Below are 18,787 nucleotides of genomic sequence, written 5' to 3' on the forward strand. Positions count from 1 at the left end.
TCAAAACTAAGCTGCTACATTACTAAAGATTAATGTAACTATAGCTGAAAAAATAGTACAATAGCAATAGGAGAGACTATTCATCCCTGAACACCATGGAGTTCATGTAGGCTTAATGATGCAGTTACATTATTATATCAACTATCACAGACAGAAACTCTTCATTTAACATCATGGCCTTTTTTGCTGCTTCAACACAGCTCAATCAACACAAAAAAAAGTAAAGTGAAATAACAGACAGACAGGGCTTTGCTGTCGTAACACACGCACACGCGTATGCGTTCTGAATACGCACTGCTGATTGGCTCTTACCGCTTTGCGTGTAACCAATCAGATGGTTGTGTGGGTGGGACAATGCTGGGTGCTGTGTACAGACAGACACAGAGGCAGAACGAGCGGACCAGCTTGTTAAGACTTTAGCATAGGCAGCTACTTAATATGTTCGTGTGGTACACCACCGAACCGGACCGAAACGGTTCAATACAAATACACGTACCGTAACACCCCTAATTGGATCACATACTTGTTGGTCACCAAAAACATTCATGAAGTTTAGTTCTTTTATGAATTTATAATGGGTCGACTGAAAGTGTGACCAAATCTGCTGGGTCAAAAGTATACATACAGCAATGTTAATATTTGGTTATATGTCCCTTGGCAAGTTTCACTGCAATAAGGCGCTTTTGGTAGCCATCCACAAGCTTTCCACAAGCTTCTGGTTCAATTTTTGACCACTCCCCTTGACAAAATTGGTGCAGTTCAGCTAAATTTTTTGGTTTTCTGACATGAACTTGTTTCTTCAGCATTGTCCACATATTTACGTCAGGACTTTAGGAAGGTTATTCTAAAACCTCAATTCTAGCCTGATTTAGCCATTCCTTTAACACTTTTGACGTGAGTTTGGGGTCATTGTCCTGTGGGAACACCCGACTGCGCCCGAGACCCAACATCCGGGCTGATGATTGTAGGTTGTCCTGAAGAATTTGGAGGTAATCCTCCAAAGATAAGACCTTCTGGAGGAAAGTTCATACGCTACTCTCATAACAATATGCACCGTCTATCTGTCTTGATGTGGATTCTCTGCATGGAGTGAGAAAAACTGTGATATTTTGATGTATCAACTCAATGACAGAAACTTGTCTTTAGTTTTGTAGCAGACAGTCCGGCAATACATCCTGTCACTTCCAATGTGTCTATTTAATGAGTAGCTTCTCAAACTAGTCTGTGTCGTGTTGAAAAGTTTGAACACCACTGTCATCTAGTGTCTGCAATCATGCAAATGATATCAGGGTTTCCCGCAGCGCCTTAACAACAAAGAGCCACCGCCTAAACTAAATTCTTAAAAATTATAAATAAATAATTTAATAAATAAAAATTATTATTTTTACTTATTTTTGTCAGCATGTGGCCCCACTTTTAATTCATTTTCAAACACTTATTGCAACGCTTGTTTACAGTAAGTCACTAATTTGCCTTAGTCATTATTTTGACTTAGTAAATATTGACTTACTAAGACAGACGGATGGGGAAGGGGCTGGGTGGGTGTAAAGAACAGTGTAATTTGGCTTGTTGCCACCATCACATCTCCATCTCACCACAGCCTGGGGGGGCAATAGATTACAGACTGTGGTGAAGTAGGCCGGCTTTGTCGCGTGAAGCAGCCTACAATTTACCTGAAATACTACGTATGTCATTATTTTGACTTAGTAAATACTGACTTACTAAGACTTGGCCCTGCGATGAGATGACACATGCCTTCTCTATCTGACCGACCACATCAAACATGAGGTGGACGCGGGCAAATACTGCGGCATGGTCATGCTGGAGATTCAGAAGGCCTTTGACACCGTTAACCACGCTATACTGTTGGATAAGCTCCGTGCAATCGGATTCGATGAAACCTCATCGAGCTGGATGCAATCTTACTTGGAGGGGAGGAAACAGGTGGTAGAGGTGAACGGCACCATGTTCCCTCCCCTCTCAGTAAGCTGTGGAGTCCCCCAAGGCAGTATACTAGGACCTTTACTGTTCCTAATATACGTAGATGACATGCCATCAGCATGCCACTGTGAATTGTTCCTGTTTGCGGATGACTCGGCCCTGGTGGTATTCGGCAAGGACAAGTCACAGGTGGAACAAATCCTCAGTGCTGAACTCCTTAATATTTGCACCTGGCTCGCTGACAACAAGCTATCCATACACTTAGGTAAAACGGAATCCATCCTATTTGGGTCCCATATCAAACTTAAGAAAGTCAGTGACTTCACTATAAAAGTGGGTGACACTGTTATCACCAGGAAGGATAAGATCACCTACCTAGGTTCCATTCTAGAGGATAATCTTTCCTGTGATAAAATGGCAACCAAAGTGATCAAAAAGGTCAACCAAAGAACGAGATTCCTCTACAGAACCTCCTCTCGGGTCAACAAAAGCACCTTGAGGATTCTAGCGGGAACTCTCATTCAACCCTTCTTCGATTAGGCTTGCACCTCCTGGTACCCCAGCACCTCCAAAATCCTCAAATCTAGACTACAAACATTCCAGAATAAGCTAGTCCGGTTACTTTTAGACCTCCACCCCAGATCACACTTCAATCCAACCCACTTCTCCAAAGTGGGCTGGCTCAGGGTGGAGGACAAAGTAAAACAACTTGCACTGAGCCTAGTCTATAAAATCCGCTACACCTCCTTGATACCGAAGTACATGTCAAACTACTTCCTTAAAGTAAATGACCGCCATAACCACAACATCAGGGGGAGCTCCACAAACCACGTTAAACCCAAATTCCGATCTAACAAAGGTCTTAACTCATTCTCTTTCTATGCCACATCAATGTGGAATGCACTCCCAACAGGTATAAAAGTAAGTGCATCTCTATCCTCCTTCAAAACCGCTCTAAAACAACACCTCCAGGCAACTTAAACACTTTACTAATACCCTCCTCCATTCACATCCCATCTCCCCGGATTATAAACAACTCAAATCTACTTATCTGAACTCACTATGTTCTCTGCTGGCTGTACATATCCTACTAAGTAAGACCTACACTGTTTCAATGTCCACATTTCTCTGTTGATGCAATTGTTGATGACTGAAGTACTGATATCAACCAAAGCTCCTCATTCCACCCCCCGGATTGTAAATAATGTAAATAATTCAATGTACATACTATGATGATTAACTTGTGTGATGACTGTATTATGTTGATAGTATATATTTGTACCATGAAGTGATTAACGTGGACCCCGACTTAAACAAGTTGAAAAACTTATTCGGGTGTTACCATTTAGTGGTCAATTGTACGGAATATGTAAATAAATAAATAAATAAATAAATGGGTTGTACTTGTATAGCGCTTCTCTACCTTCAAGGTACTCAAAGCGCTTTGACATTACTTCCACATTTACCCATTCACACACACATTCACACACTGATGGAGGGAGCTGCCATGCAAGGCGCCAACCAGCACCCATCAGGAGCAAGGGTGAAGTGTCTTGCTCAGGACACAATGGACGTGACGAGGTTGGTACTAGGTGGGAATTGAACCAGGGACGCTCGGGTTGCGGACGGCCACTCTCCCACTGCGCCACGCCGTCCCTTAGAACTGTGTAGAACTGTGCAATCTACTAATAAAAGTATCAATCAATCAATCAAAGATGGCGACTTGTCCAGGGTGTACGCCGCCTTCCGCCCGGTTGTATCTGAGATAGGCACCAGCACCCCCCACAACCCCAAAGGAAATAAGCGGGAGAGAATAGATGGACTTACTAAGACAAAATAATGACATATTCAGTATTTCAGGTAACTAGTACTGTTTTGGTTTTGTTTTTACTTTACGGAAAAAATATCGAGATGTATATCTTATATTGCCACTCAGCATACGGAGCGGAAAAAACAACCAAAAGTTGTAGGCTTCTTCACGCGACGAAGCCGGCCTACTTTACCACAGTCTGTAATCTATTTCCCCCCCAGACTGTGGTGAGATGGAGACGTGATGGTGGCAACAGGCCAAACAAATTACACTGTTCCTTACACCCACCCAGCCCCTTCCCCGTCCGTCCCAAGCGGCGCTCCCTTCCCTCTGGAGAGACACCACCTTAACTAACAAATTTTCTGGGGGAAACACTGGATATGATGACGAAATGTTGACCACACCCATAGCCACGCGCCCACCACCACAGGAAACCCTGTAAAAAGCTACCTATCCCTAGCAGTGGACATTTGTTTTTGGTCTATTCCTTTTGTCCGTCACACATTTCCGACGACAATAGCCCTGTTATACAAAATACAAATGTCCACCGCAGTGGACGCTGGACTTTAGAAGGTCAAAATGTCTATGCAAGGATCTGCCTATGTGTTTTGCACTGGTCCTAGTTCCTCTTTACAACAGGTGTTTTTTTGGGAATTTGGTGAAAAAATGTTTTGCAGATTTTGAAAAATACTCGGGGGCCGGTATGGTGCAATAACAGGACCTGATTTGGCCCCCAGACCACCAGTTAAAAAAACTTTAGAGGTTGCAAACAGCCCCTATAAGTATCTTTTTTTAATGTTTTCTCCACACCAGTGCACCGTACACTAGGCTTGGGCCGATATTCGTTAAGTCAACTAACCAAACGACAAATGAAAATGAAGTCGGTAATCTTTCCAGCGTCGGTTACTTCATGTATATTTGTGTTTGCGGGCTTCAAGAGCATTCAGTCTTTGCATCGGTTTCAGCAGCTGCGCGTGTTTGTGCCATAGGGGTATGAAAAAGAAGCATGCAAATTCTCTTGTCATTCATTAAGTGTCTGTGCTGGGAGGCGGGGTCGCTAGAATCACACAAGTTGGCCTGTGACGAACACAGTAGCGAACATGGAGAACAAAATAACCCAAAACCTAAAGAGAAAATACACGTTTTAAACCCTTGGAACAAAATGAGACTATCATTACTGAGGAGCCAGTTTGTTCAATTTTTGAGAGAATTGTGCCAGCAAAAAAAAATCAAAACACAACAGACTTGGATTCCCACTTGAAAACCAAGCACCTGATGGCACTCCAAAAGGCATGCCACAACTGACATCAGCACACACACAGACCACTTGCAAGCAGAACCAGTGTGGAGACAAACAAGGGACGTAGGATGTATTTTGGCTTTCAAACTAACGATAAAGAAGTATACACACGGAAACGCCGCTCTGGAAACGATGCTTTAAAAACATTACGAGCTGGTAGCGGCTAACACACAGTGTCTTACCTACTTTTAAATCACTAATGGCAACTAATAAACTGTTTCTCACAAATATCATCCCGATAGGTTGATTGGCAACACTAAATTGGCCCTAGTGTGTGAATGTGAGTGTGAATGTTGTCTGTCTATCTGTGTTGGCCCTGCGATGAGGTGGCGACTCGTCCAGGGTGTACCCCGCCTTCCGCCCAATTGTAGCTGAGATAGGCGCCAGCGCCCCCCGCAACCCCAAAAGGGAATAAGCGGTAGAAAATGGATGGATCATCCCCGAAGGACGAAGAATAGCTAAACACGCTTCACTGCACACTGTAGGAGGATCCAGTAGTTAACAGTTAAAAGCATGCTAGTGCTCCTGAATTTCAACGAAAAACTTATGGTAAGTATCAAACAACAACAGAAGAATAATTGCTTAATATATTTTAGCAGAAGTGTTGATAAAACATGTTAAAACAGAAAGCGTGCAGATATTTACAGTAAACAAACAAGTAGATTATTAATAATGCATTTTCTACTGCTTGTCCCTAATATTTTTTGACAAAATACAAATTCACTATCTTATTTAATGACAGAATGGTTATTTAAATGGAATAAGAAACACAAGTTTAATGTATCATAACAGCTTCTGTTAAAATAAAGGTAACAATGAAGTTGTTTTGTGGTGTCCTTTCTTTTGAAAAGTATCAAAATATGTTTGCTACTTCCAAATGCAAAACACTACCTCGGCCTACATATTCAATGTTGAAGTGCAATTTTGTTTGCCAATACTTTATTTAGCCATTGCATTTATTGTTTTGGTTGTCTCTGCAGAACAGAGACATATTGTATTGCTTTTGGTTGTGATGTTTATTCAAGTGCAAAAATGTTGCCATATTATTGTTTTTTTTCACTCAACTTGGAGAATTCCAAGTTTGCATTCAATTACAATGTTAAAATATACGAGAAATACATGTGGATGCATTTTAAATGGCATAGTGGTTAATTTGGTCTCAGAATAATTTTTACAATAACATCGTTCCCCAGCAGTAATTTGTAGGTCAATATATTATCGAGCAAAATCTGTTATCGGCCCTGGCCTACCGTACACCAAGTATCCTTAAAAAAATGTAAACTTTTTCCTCACTAGCCCTAGGGCTGGGCGAAATATAGAGTTTGTAAGATGAATGGACATCATTGGAACAAGATATGAATTCAGAAAATATCTATATAATTTATTTCACGTAAAAATGACCAAACACCTCTTATTTGTGGTGTTCCTTGTTCTCCCCCGCTCCACCTCCCTGGGCTACTAAACCTCTCCCGTTCCTCCTTCCGAGACGTGCTTGCACTAGGGCTGGGCGATATGGCCTCTTTTTAATATCTCAATATTTTTAGGCCATATCACGATACACGATATATATCTTGATATTTTGCCTTGGACTTCAATGAACACTTGATACATATAATCACAGCAGTATGATGATTTTATGTGTTTACATTCAAACTTTCTTGTTCATACTGCATTAATATGTAGAGAAGGAAATCACAACTAAGTCAATTGACCAAAACTGTATTAATTAAACAGTTATTAAGCAGTGGCAAAAATGTTCATGTCATTTCCAAAACAGAAAGTACAAGATTGTCAGAGACATTTTAAAACAAGCTATAAGTGCACTTTTGTGCATGATGTCACTAAGATGACATATAAAATCAACACTAAATTAAAGTGCACTTTTGGTACAGAACGCCACTACAATAAAGTATACTTTTGTGCATGATTTTGTGGGCGTGTGGCACAGAATGGAGATGTTGACATGCGGAGTAAAAACTCTTCATTTTCGAGTAGGTGACTCTTCAAAAGATGCTACATATTAGCAGTAATGCTACTTTTGGTAGCAACACTTTAGCACCAAAAATTACGGTTGTCTGTTCGTCATATTCTCACTTGAAGCCAAATCCTTGCCAGACGATGGTCCCCCGGCTGTTTTTCTTGGGAATTAATTCTTCTTTCATTTGTTACCAGATTCACACCTTCTTTCTCTCGTATTACCGCTAGCACCACAGCAAACGTTACCCATGCCACTACCTCTCTGTTCCGCGAGGGCGTATACGTATGTGACGTATGTAAGAAGGTTTACTGTCTGTGAGAAGGAGAGACAACAAAGAGTGGGAAGAGCCTGTAATGTAATGCCAGCAGCTAAAAACTGCGTGAGAACGTATACCCGAATATCACAATATAGTCATTTTCAATATCACACAGAGACAAACCCGGGATATATCGAGTATATCGATATATCACCAAGCCCTAACATAGACTATTTGTTTTTTTACTATCATGCAGCGCTTATTTATTTGACAGTTATTGAAATATCTTGTGTGACATCATGCACAAAAGTGCACTTTATTTGTTTTAAACTATTGGAGTGGCATTCTGTAAAAAAAAGTGCACTTTAATTTAGTGTTGTTTTGATGTCAGCTTAGTGACATCATGCACAAAAGTGCACTCATAGCTTGTTTTAAAATCTCTCTGACAATCTTGCTCTTTCCGTTTTGGAAATGACATGAATGTTTGTGCCACTGCTTGATAACTGTTTAATAAATACAGTTTTGGTATATTTAGGTATGACTTTATAATCTCACTAAAACACTATCAACAAAATAAGCAGATAAGGGATTTTCCAGAATAATCCCAGTAAATGTGTCTAATAACATCTGAATCGCTCACACTGCCGTCGCCTTTTCTTTTTCTTTTTTTTTTTGTGCTTCACTCTAACTTTCCTCATCCACGAATCTTTCATCCTCGCTCAAATTAATAGGGAACTCGTCGCTTTCTCGGTCCGAATTGCACTTGCTGATGGTGGCTATGATTAGAAACAATGTGAGGATGTGAGGAGCCCTACAACCCGTGACGTCACGCGCACATCGTCTGCTACTTCCAAGACAGGCAAGGCTTTTTTATTAGCAACCAAAAGTTGCAAACTTTATAGTCGATGTTCTCTACTAAATCCTTTCAGCAAAAATATGGCAATATCGCGAAATGATCAAGTATAACACATAGAATGGACCTGCTATTCCCGTTTAAATAAGAAAATCTCATTTCAGTAGGCCTAATAAAAAAGCCTTGCCTTTATCGGAAGTAGCAGACGAGGACGTCACAGGTGTGAGGGCTCCTCACATCCTCACATTGTTTATAATGGGAGCCTCCAGCAGCAAGAGCTATTCGGACTGAGAAAACGACAATTTCCCCATTAATTTGAGTGAGGATGAAAGATTTGTGGCCGAGGATATTGATAGCGAAGGACTAGAAAAAAAATAAATAAATAAATAAAGTTTTTAAAAAAAAGCTGATTGCATTGGGAGCAATTCAGATGTTTTTAGACACATTTACTAGGATAGATCTGGGAAATCCCTTATCTTTCTATTGTGTTGCTAGTGTTTTAGTGAGTTAACTAGTACCTGATAATCGGAGGGGTCTGTCCATGGGTGTCTTGACGCCAGTGTCTGAGGGAAGTCACGGCAGCTGCATGGACGACGCAAGCTCCGCAGATCTCCGGTAAGAGGCGAGTTTTTACCACAATTTTCTCACCGAAACCTGCCGGTTGACAGGTGGTCGGGATCCATGTTCGCTTGACCGCTCTGTTCTATAGTAAAGCTTCACCGACATCTTTCAGGAATGTAAACTATGAAACACCGGCTGTGTTTGTGTTGCTAAAGGTGGACGCAATACACCGCTTGCCACCTACATCTTTCTTCTTTGACATCTCCATTATTAATTGAACAAATTGCAAAAGATTCAGCAACACAGATGTCCAGAATACTGTGGAATTATGCGATGAAAAGAGACGACTTATAGCTGTGAACGGTGCTGGACCAAAATGTCCTCTACAATGCGTGACGTCACGCGCACGCGTCATCATACCGCAACGTTTTCGCATGATACTTCCGCGCGAAATTTTAAAATGCAATTTAGTAAACTAGACCGGCCGTATTGGTGTGTGTTGCAATGTTAAGATTTCAAACTATCAGACTGCGTGGTGGGTAGTAGTGGGTTTCAGTAGGCCTTTTAACGGGGATAGCAGGTCCATTCTATGTGTCATACTTGATCACCTCCGGGAATTGTAAACAAGGAAACACCGTGTGTTTGTGTGGCTACAGGCAAAAGATTCCCACCTCCATCTTTCTATTTTGACTTCTCCATTATTAATTGAACAAATTGCAAAAGATTCAGCAACACAGAGGTCCAGAATACTGTGTAATTGCGCGATGAAAAGAGACGACTTTTAACCGCAAGTGGTGCTGCGCTAATATGTCCCCTCCAACCTGAGACGTCACGCGCACGCATCATCATACGCGTCATCATTCCGCGACGTTTTCAACAAGAAACTCCGTGGGATATTAAAAATTGCAATTTAGTAAACTAAACCTGCCGTATTGGCATGTGTTGCAATGTTAATATTTCATCATTGATATATAAACTATCAGACTGCGTGGTCGATAGAAGTGGGTTTCAGTAGGCCTTTAAAGGTAAATTGAGCAAATTGGCTTTTTCTGGCAATTTATTTAAGTGTGTATCAAACTGGTTAGTAGCCCTTCACATTAATCAGTACCCAAAAATACCTCTTGGTTTCAAAAAGGTTGGTGACCCCTGCCCTAACTAATACTGATGTTTGCATGTAATTAACCAGCAATAATCAAGACTGCTATGTCCTGGAAGCTCTGCTCGCAGACAAGGGGGCCTTGGCTGCTTGTTGACCAAGAGATAAGGGGGCATAATTCACAATAAAATTAAACTGCCAGTGTAGAAATGGGGACAACTACCGCTGCCAGGTGCATTTCGTCTATAGCAGCTGGAGATGGACAATAAAATGTTGCCAATGTTGTTGTTGTTATAGCAGCTTGCTAACTTGGGACTCGCCGCAGCTGACAATGTCGTTTTTTTACAGCAACGTAATAGTTCGGGAAAGAGAAAAGACGCGTGATTTCGGGTGTCGTTTGGGGAGTTTTTTAGAGCAGCGGGTTGTGATTTTATGACACTGTTCCCACGGAGCTGCGATAGCCAGGTTAGCACGGCAAAGCTAGTACGTCATGATTCCATTATCGGACACACGATGCGGCGCGTTTATTGACACTATTTTGACCTCAACTATAGGAAAAGGCCTGAAAACAGCTCACTGAAGGCTACTTTAACGGGGGAAAGTCGTCTTGTAACGTTGAGTACTGGTGGATGTGTTCATATGGGAAAGGCACACGAAAGGATACATATTAGCTGAATTTTAAAAGCGTTTATATTTTTGGTTCAGTTACTGCAAACGTTGTTGATCATTTATATAATAAAAAGAAGGGGGTTCTGTCACAGATGCTTTAAACACCCCAGTGTCCGATAATGGAACCCGGGGCTGGCGACCCCCCTCACTGCAGCGTCCGTACCTTGTACACATCTCCGTACGTGCCGCTTCCTATCCTCTGGATCAGCTCGAAATCCTCCTGTGGATTCCTCCGGGACAGGTCGACACTGGCGTTCATCATGGCCACTGCCGCTCAGGGTGCCCGACGCGCTCGGTTGACGGACACCGGCGATGTGCGAAGGCGGATAATTTTGAAGAAAAAACATACGCCGTCAGAAAATATTCAGCCCCGAATCCACTCCTGCTCCAACATGGCGTCCGCTGCGCAGCGAGCATGCGCGGTGGATGTGCCCTCTTCCATAGAGGCGGGCCGGCTTGGGCACAATATTTGGGACATACCGTATTTCCTTCAATTGCTGCCCGGGCGCAAATTAATTTAAAACTTATTCTCACTCCGGCACTTACCAAAGGAATGCGGTGAAAGTAAGCATGCGCTAATTATTTTTAAAACCTCTTCTCACTCCGGCACTTACCAAAGGTATGCAGTAAAAATTTGAAAGGCCACTACAAATGAGCATTTTTTTTGCACTGTTATACAATTTAATAGGTCAGAAACTGATGACATAGTGCTGTATTTTACTTCTTTATCTCTTTTCTTCAACCAAAAATGCTTTGCTCTGATTAGGGGGTACTCGAATAAAAAAAAAAATGTTCACAGGGGGTACATCACTGAAAAAAGGTTGAGAACCACTGCATTAGGCTGCCCCTTGTACCCCGTGATCTTGTCCTTTCGGTCATAACCCATAGCTCATGACCATAGGTGAGGATGGGGACATAGATCGGCTGCTAAATTGGGAGCGTTGCCTTCCGGCATAGCTCCTTTTTCACCACAACGGATCGATGTAAGGGTCCGCATCATTGCAGACGCTGCAACGATCCGCCAGTCGATCTCACGATCCACTCTTCCTTCACTCTTGAACAAGACCCCGAGGTATTTGAACTCCTCCACCTGGAGCAGGATCTCTTCCCCAACCCAGAGATGGCACTCCACCCTTTTCCGGGCAAGAACCATGAACTTTTACCTAATATTTATACATTTTGTTGTAGTCATACATACTTTACTTTTTATGTTTATAGTTATGCAAGATTTTATTAAGTTCTATTTACTTATCATATTTTTACACTCTATTTATGTGTTATTTTCATATGTTTTACATGTATTTAATCCTTTATTCCTATTCATGTTTCATACTATTGTACATGTTTTATTACATTTACTTTCCAGGATTCCTCAGAGGGAGCCATCTGCCATGGCTGTGGGGGCGCTTTGTGTCAGCGCCCTGGTGGCCATGTTGCAGATGGCTCCTGTGATAGTGTTTACTCACCTGGCTCCTCTGTACTGAGCAATACATTAAGTGAATGAAGTGAAGTGAATTATATTTATATAGCGCTTTTTCTCTAGTGACTCAAAGCGCTTTACATAGTGAAACCCAATATCTAAGTTACATTTAAACCAGTGTGGGTGGCACTGGGAGCAGGTGGGTAAAGTGTCTTGCCCAAGGACACAACGGCAGTGACGATGATGGCGGAAGCGGGGATTGAACCTGCAACCCTCAAGTTGCTGGCACGGCCACTCTACCGACCGAGATATACCGCCCACATTACTTTATGAGTGTGTGTGGGTGACTTGTCCAGAATGTACCCCGCCTTCCGCCCGAATGCAGCTGAGATAGGCTCCAGTAGCCCCCACGACCCCGAACGGGACAAGCGGTAGAAAAATGGATGAATGGATGGTGTGTGTGTGAAGTGAAGCTACCGTATTTCCTTGAATTGCCACTGGGGCGCTAATTAATTTAAAATTTATTCTCACTCCTGCCCTTACCAAAGGCATGCGGTAAAAGTAAGCATGCGCAAATTATTTTAAAACCTCTCCTCACTCCGGCACTTACCAAAGGTATGCAATAAAAATTTGAGTGTGATGTAAGCTTGGACCTTAAATCATACTGAATAGCTCTTAATCTTTTTCCCTTTATGCGATTTTAAATGACAGGTATTGAAATCAGCCTCCTCCATTTTGAAAATGATGACAGGGGTTAGTGTCACTCATGACGTCACGAGTTTGACCAGGCGGTAATACTAAGCATCCGCTAGTTACTTTGGGAAGCGAGTTTGACCCGGCAGTAATTCCCTGCGGCAATTCAACAAAATACGGTAACACATGTTTTTTATTGTTAAACGTTTGGAATAAAACCCATTCAAAATCAGAGACCATAATACTTTATTGATATTAGTACTGAAATGAGATTTTCTTATTTAAACGGGGCTTAGCAGGTCCATTCTATGTGTCATACTTGATCATTTCACGATATTGCCATATTTTTGCTGAAAGGATTTAGTAGAGAACATCGACGATAAAGTTCGCAACTTTTGGTCGCTAATAAAAAAGCCTTGCCTGTGTTGTAAGCACAATACCAATGGGCGCAATTTGCAAAATGCGCAATCGCATTTTGCAAATTTAATGTCAAATCAAATCAAATCAAATCAAATCAAATGTTTATTGGATTCAGCACTATACAGTGTACATCCACGACTAAACTGACTAAACTACAACCACAACTTGGTTTACTATTTATAAAATATAATAATGTAGGTTTACCTGGAACTTGAAATAGGCCACCCGGCCTGAATCCACAATTCCCTCGCCAAACACCTTCGTTTCCCAACCCTAACGCTTGGATAAATAGGCCTTGATGCCATCTACGCAGTGTTGGGAGACTGTTTTGCTGTTAGATCACGTCCAAATTTGCAAAGTGCGCGAGATTGGTGAAATGCTTACAACACCTGTACCGGAGACAATGTGCGCGTGACGTCACGGGTTGTAGAGCTCCTCACATCCTCACATTGTTTACAATCATGGCCACCAGCAGCAAGAGCGATTCGGACCGAGAAAGCAACGATTTCCCCCTTGATTTGAGCGAGAATGAAAGATTCGTGGATGAGGAAAGTGAGAGTGAAGGACTAGAAAAACAAAAAAAAATAGACGGCAGAGCAATTCAGATGTTATTAGACAAATTTACTAGGATAATTCTGAAAAATCCCTTATCTGCTTATTGTGTTACTAGTGTTTTAGCGAGATTATATGGTCTTAGCTGTACAACTTGAAGGTCGGAAGGGTGTGGCCACGGGTGTGGTGACCGGCAGTGTCCCCGAGGGAAGCCACGTTTCTCGACGAGGCGAAGGCAGCCGATGCTTCCTCCACGTTGGAAGCATCCGACGGTCGGGGGCGGCCGGTGAGAGGAGGCAAGAGAGTCCGCAGCTCCCTCTTTGACAGGTGCAGGAGGAACAAGGCAAGCTCTCCGCTCATGTCTACTGTAAGAGCCGACTTATTACCACCATTTTCTCACCGAAACCTGCCGGTTGACATGTGGTAGGGAACCATGTTCGCTTGACCGCTCTGTTCCACAGTAAAGCTTCACCAACATCTTTCGGGAATGTAAACAATGAAACACCGGCTGTGTTTGTGTTGCTAAAGGCGGCCGCAATACACCGCTTGCCACCTACAACTTTCTTCTTTGATGTCTCTATTATTAATTGAACAAATTGCAAAATATTCAGCAACACAGAGATCCATAATTCTGTGGAATTGTGCGATGAAAAGAGACAACTTATAGCTGTGAACGGTGCTGGACCAAAATGTCCTCTACAATGCGTGACGTCACGCGCACGCGTCATCATACCGCAACGTTTTAGCATGATACTTCCGCGCGAAATTTAAAATTGCAATTTAGTAAACTAGACATGCTGTATTGGCATGTGTTGCAATGTTAAGATTTCATCGTTGATATCTAAACTATCAGACTGCGTGGTGAGTAGTAGTGGGTTTCAGTAGGCCTTTAAACGGGGATAGCAGGTCCATTCTATGTGTCATACTTGATCATTTCGCCATATTGCCATATTTTTGCTGAAAGGATTTAGTAGAGAACATCGACGATAAAGATCGCAATTTTAGGTCGCTAATAAAAAAGCCTTGCCTGTACCTGAAGTAGCAGACGATGTGCGCGTGACGTCACGGGTTGTAGAGCTCCTCACATCCTCACATTGTGTACAAACATGCCCACCACCAGCTAAAGCGATTCGGACCGAGAAAGCGACAATTTATTTGAGCGAGGATCGAAGATTTAGAATCAGAATCAGACACACTTTATTAATTCCCGAGGGGAAATTTAAATTTTCGTGGATGAGGTTAGCGAGAGTGAAGGACTAGAAGAAAAAAAAAAAGACGAGGGCAGTAGGAGCGATTCAGATGTTATTAGACACATTTAATAGGATAATTCTGGAAAATCCCTTATCTGCTTATTGTGTTACTAGTGTCACACTGAGGGTGGCCGTATAAACAACTTTAACACTGTTACAATTATGCCCCACACTGTGAACCCAGACCAAACAAGAATGACAAACACATTTCGGAAGAATATCCGCACCGAAACACAACATAAACGCAACAGAACAAATACCCAGAATCCCTTGCAGCACTAACTCTTCCGGGACGCTACAATATACACCCCCCCCCCCCCCCCATCCCCCAATCTCCCAAATTGGGAGATCTAAAGGTTGGCAAGTGTGGTGGAAAAAGTTATTCGGGTGTTATCATTTAGTGATCAATTGTGTGTAATATGTACTGTACTGTGCAATCTACTAATAAAAGTTTCAATCAATCAAACAAATGCACATAATTTGCGAGGATTTGTGGAATTTTTGCAAATTTGTGCGATCGCAACTTCGCGAGGGACTAGTTAATAACACAAAGCAGCCCTCTGACACTCCTAATTTACACCACAGTGTCTTGGTGAGCGTGAAAACTCGAGATGGGGACTAAATCCGGTATTTTTTATGGCGCCGATCGAATCCCGCCGATTCACGTAAAATCCAACAGTGCCAACAGCCACGTCGGTTCTTGGTGATCACTCCAGCAGCACTGAGAGCGGACTCAGTGTACATTGGAACCCTCCAATGTACAGTAAGTAACGTAAGGTTCCACTTCTCCATTATGTGGTGGAACACATAAAATAATGTAGTGGGCCACATAAATTATGTGGAGGATCACAAAACAATAATGTAATGGGCCACATGAATAATGTAGCAGGCCACTGAAATGTTGTGGCGGATTACATAAAATAATGTAATGGGCTACATGAATAATGGCGTGGGCCAAAGAAATAATATAGCAGGCCATATAAAATAATGTAGCGCGGGTCACGTAAAAATTGTGGTCTGCCAGGTAAATATTGTAGTGGGCCACTTTAAAATAATGTAGCGTGCCGCATAAATAAAATGTTGTGGCCACATAAATAATGTAGTAGGTCACATAATACGATGTGGCGGAACACAAAATAATGTAAAATATTGTAATGGGCCACAAAAAAAAAAAATCTGGTGGGCCACAGAAATAATGTTGTGGGCCCCCTGAATAATGTAGCAGGTCACATAAAAGGATTTGGCGGAACACATGAAATAATGTAATGGGCCACTTAATAATGTAGCAGGCCACTGAAATGTTGTGGTGGATTACATAAAATAATGTAATGGGCCACATAAATAATGGGGTGGGCCACAGAAATAATATAGCAAGCCATTAAAATAATGTAGCAGGGTCACATAAAAAATAATACAGCAAGCCATATAAAATAATGTAGCGGGGTCACGTAAAAATTGTGGTGGGCCACAGAAATAATGTAGTGGGCCACTTTAAAATAATGTAGCGTGCCGCATAAATAAAATGTAGCAGGCCACATAAAGCAATGTGGCGGAACACAAAATAATGTAATGAGACACATAAATAATGCAGCAGGCCATGTAAAACGTTGTAATGGGCCACCCAAAAAAAAATGTGGTGGGCCACAGAAATAATGTAGAGGGCCACTTTAAAATAAAGTAGCGTGCCGCATAAATAAAACGTCGTGGCCACATAAAAAATGTAGCAGGCCACTAAAACGACGTGGCGGCACACAAAATAATGTAATGGGACACATAAATAATGCAGCAGGCCATATAAAACGTTGTAATGGGCCACCCCAAAAAAAATGTGGTGGGCCACAGAAATAATTTAGAGGGCCACTTTAAAATAAAGTAGCGTGCCGCATAAATAAAACGTTGTGGCCACATAAAAAATGTAGCAGGCCACTAAAACGATGTGGCGGCACACAAAATAATGTAATGGGACACATAAATAATGCAGCAGGCCATGTAAAACGTTGTAATGGGCCACCCCAAAAAAAATGTGGTGGGCCACAGAAATAATGTAGTGGGCCACTTTAAAATAATGTAGCGTGCCGCATAAATAAAATGTAGCAGGCCACATAAAGCAATGTGGCGGAACACAAAATAATGTAATAGGACACATAAATAACGCAGCAGGCCACATAAATATTGTAATGGGCCACAAAAAATAAATGTGGTGGGCCACAGAAATAATGTAGTGGGCCACTTTAAAATAAGGTAATGTGCCGCTTAAATAAAATGTTGCGGCCACATAAATAATGTATCACGCCACATAAAATGAAGTGACAGAACACAAAATAATGTAATGGGACACATAAATAATGCAGCAGGCCACTTCAATTATTGCAATGGGCCACAAAATAACGTGGTGGGCCACAGAAATAATGTTGTGGGCCACTTAAAATAATGTAGCGTGCCACATAAATAAAATGTTGTGGCCACATAAATAATGTATCAGGCCACATAAAATGAAGTGGCGGAACACAAAATAATGTACTGGGACACATAAATAATGCAGCAGGCCACGTAAAATATCATAATTGGCCACAAAAAAAAATGTGCTGGGACAGAGAAATAATGTAGCAGGCCACATAAATAATGTTTTGGGCCATGTAAATAAAATGTGGTGGGCCACCTGTATAATGTAGCAGGTCACATAAAAGGATTTGGCGGAACACATGAAATAATGTAATGGGCCGAATAAATAATGTAGCACGCCATGTAAAATGTTGTGGCGGACCACATAAAATAATGTAATGGGCCAAATCATGTAGAAGGCCACACAAAATACCGGCACGATTTACATAAAATCCAACAGTGCCATGTTACTTACAGCGTCGTCACGCCCGGTTGTCGACTCTCGCCAGTCCTCGTCGCACTTCGGCACTTGTCGATCACTCCAGCAGCACTGAGAGCGGACTCAGTCAAACTACCTCCAGGTAATGTTGCAATTTTTAACGCCAACAAAGCAATTAAATAAAAAAAAAGCTCAAACATTAGTAAAGTAGGGCACCACTTTTCCAAAAATGTGCTAGCTTGATGCTCATATACATTGATTTTGTTATCGAAATGCTACTGATTAGCATGAGCGATTTTACATTGCGTTTTCAATACCTCTCAATGTGTTATGAATACTACAACTACAATCAAACAGCTGGTGCGGAATTAGTACAACACTTACAGTATTGACACTTTTTAAGGCGCAACAAAACACTGAACTGACTTGCCAATACACCCTAAACACAGCACTACTGCAATCTTACCTCTTGGACTTGCAAATAGTAATTAAAGGTCAGAAATGTCATAATAAACAAGATATAACTGGACAGCGGTTATTGTAATCAGCTCATTTTTAAATGCTGCAATTAAAATCTTTTATCATCAAAAACATTTAATATTTATCAACAAAAATTGTTTTTTAAAAATTGGTATTGATACCCAGATACCGGGAATTGGTACCGTATTGGTTCAAATGGGGAAAGTATCAATCAGTCAATCAATGTTTATTTATAGAGCCCTAAATCACAAGTGTCTCAAAGTGCTGCACAACCCACAACGACATCTGCGGAAAAACTCACCCCAGTGGGACGACGGTGACAATGACTCTGAGAAACCTTGGAGAGGACCCTTGTAGGGGAGACCGAAAGCAATGGATGTCGAGCGGGTCTAACATAATATTGTGAAAGTCCAGTCCATAGTGGATCTAACATAATAGTGAGAGTCAGTGACGTGCGGTGAACTTTAACACCAGGTGAGGCATACATACTTTTTTTCTACTTTTTAAAAAATGTTTTTACTTAAATTCATATGTGCAGCTCTAGCCATTGTTGATTTAGGTTGCAGGAAAAAAGGGGAGTTTTTTTGCTTTCATAAAAACGTTATCATAATTATATTATGATATGATAAATGGGTCCAAAAAGTATTTGATAAAGTTGTTATTAAATACTTTTTGGTCTCATTTGCT

At 41.6% G+C, this 18,787-nt stretch overlaps 1 protein-coding gene across 11 annotated transcripts in view; it reads right to left on the reverse strand.

Moving 5' to 3' along the window:
- Window positions 1-10,887, reverse strand: part of LOC133559474 (mitogen-activated protein kinase kinase kinase kinase 3-like) — a 119,636-nt gene extending 108,749 nt beyond the window's left edge. For all 11 annotated transcript variants that reach the window (XM_061911281.1, XM_061911275.1, XM_061911280.1 and 8 more), the window contains exon 1: window positions 10,628-10,887. In XM_061911281.1, coding sequence (XP_061767265.1) covers window positions 10,628-10,726 — 99 coding nt within the window. In that variant the 5' untranslated portion in view covers window positions 10,727-10,887. The remainder of the gene's footprint in view (window positions 1-10,627) is intronic.
- Between the last annotated feature and the right edge of the window lie 7,900 nt (window positions 10,888-18,787).

The sequence above is a fragment of the Nerophis ophidion genome, linkage group LG09 (genome assembly GCF_033978795.1).
Source record: "Nerophis ophidion isolate RoL-2023_Sa linkage group LG09, RoL_Noph_v1.0, whole genome shotgun sequence".
Lineage (NCBI taxonomy): Eukaryota > Metazoa > Chordata > Actinopteri > Syngnathiformes > Syngnathidae > Nerophis > Nerophis ophidion.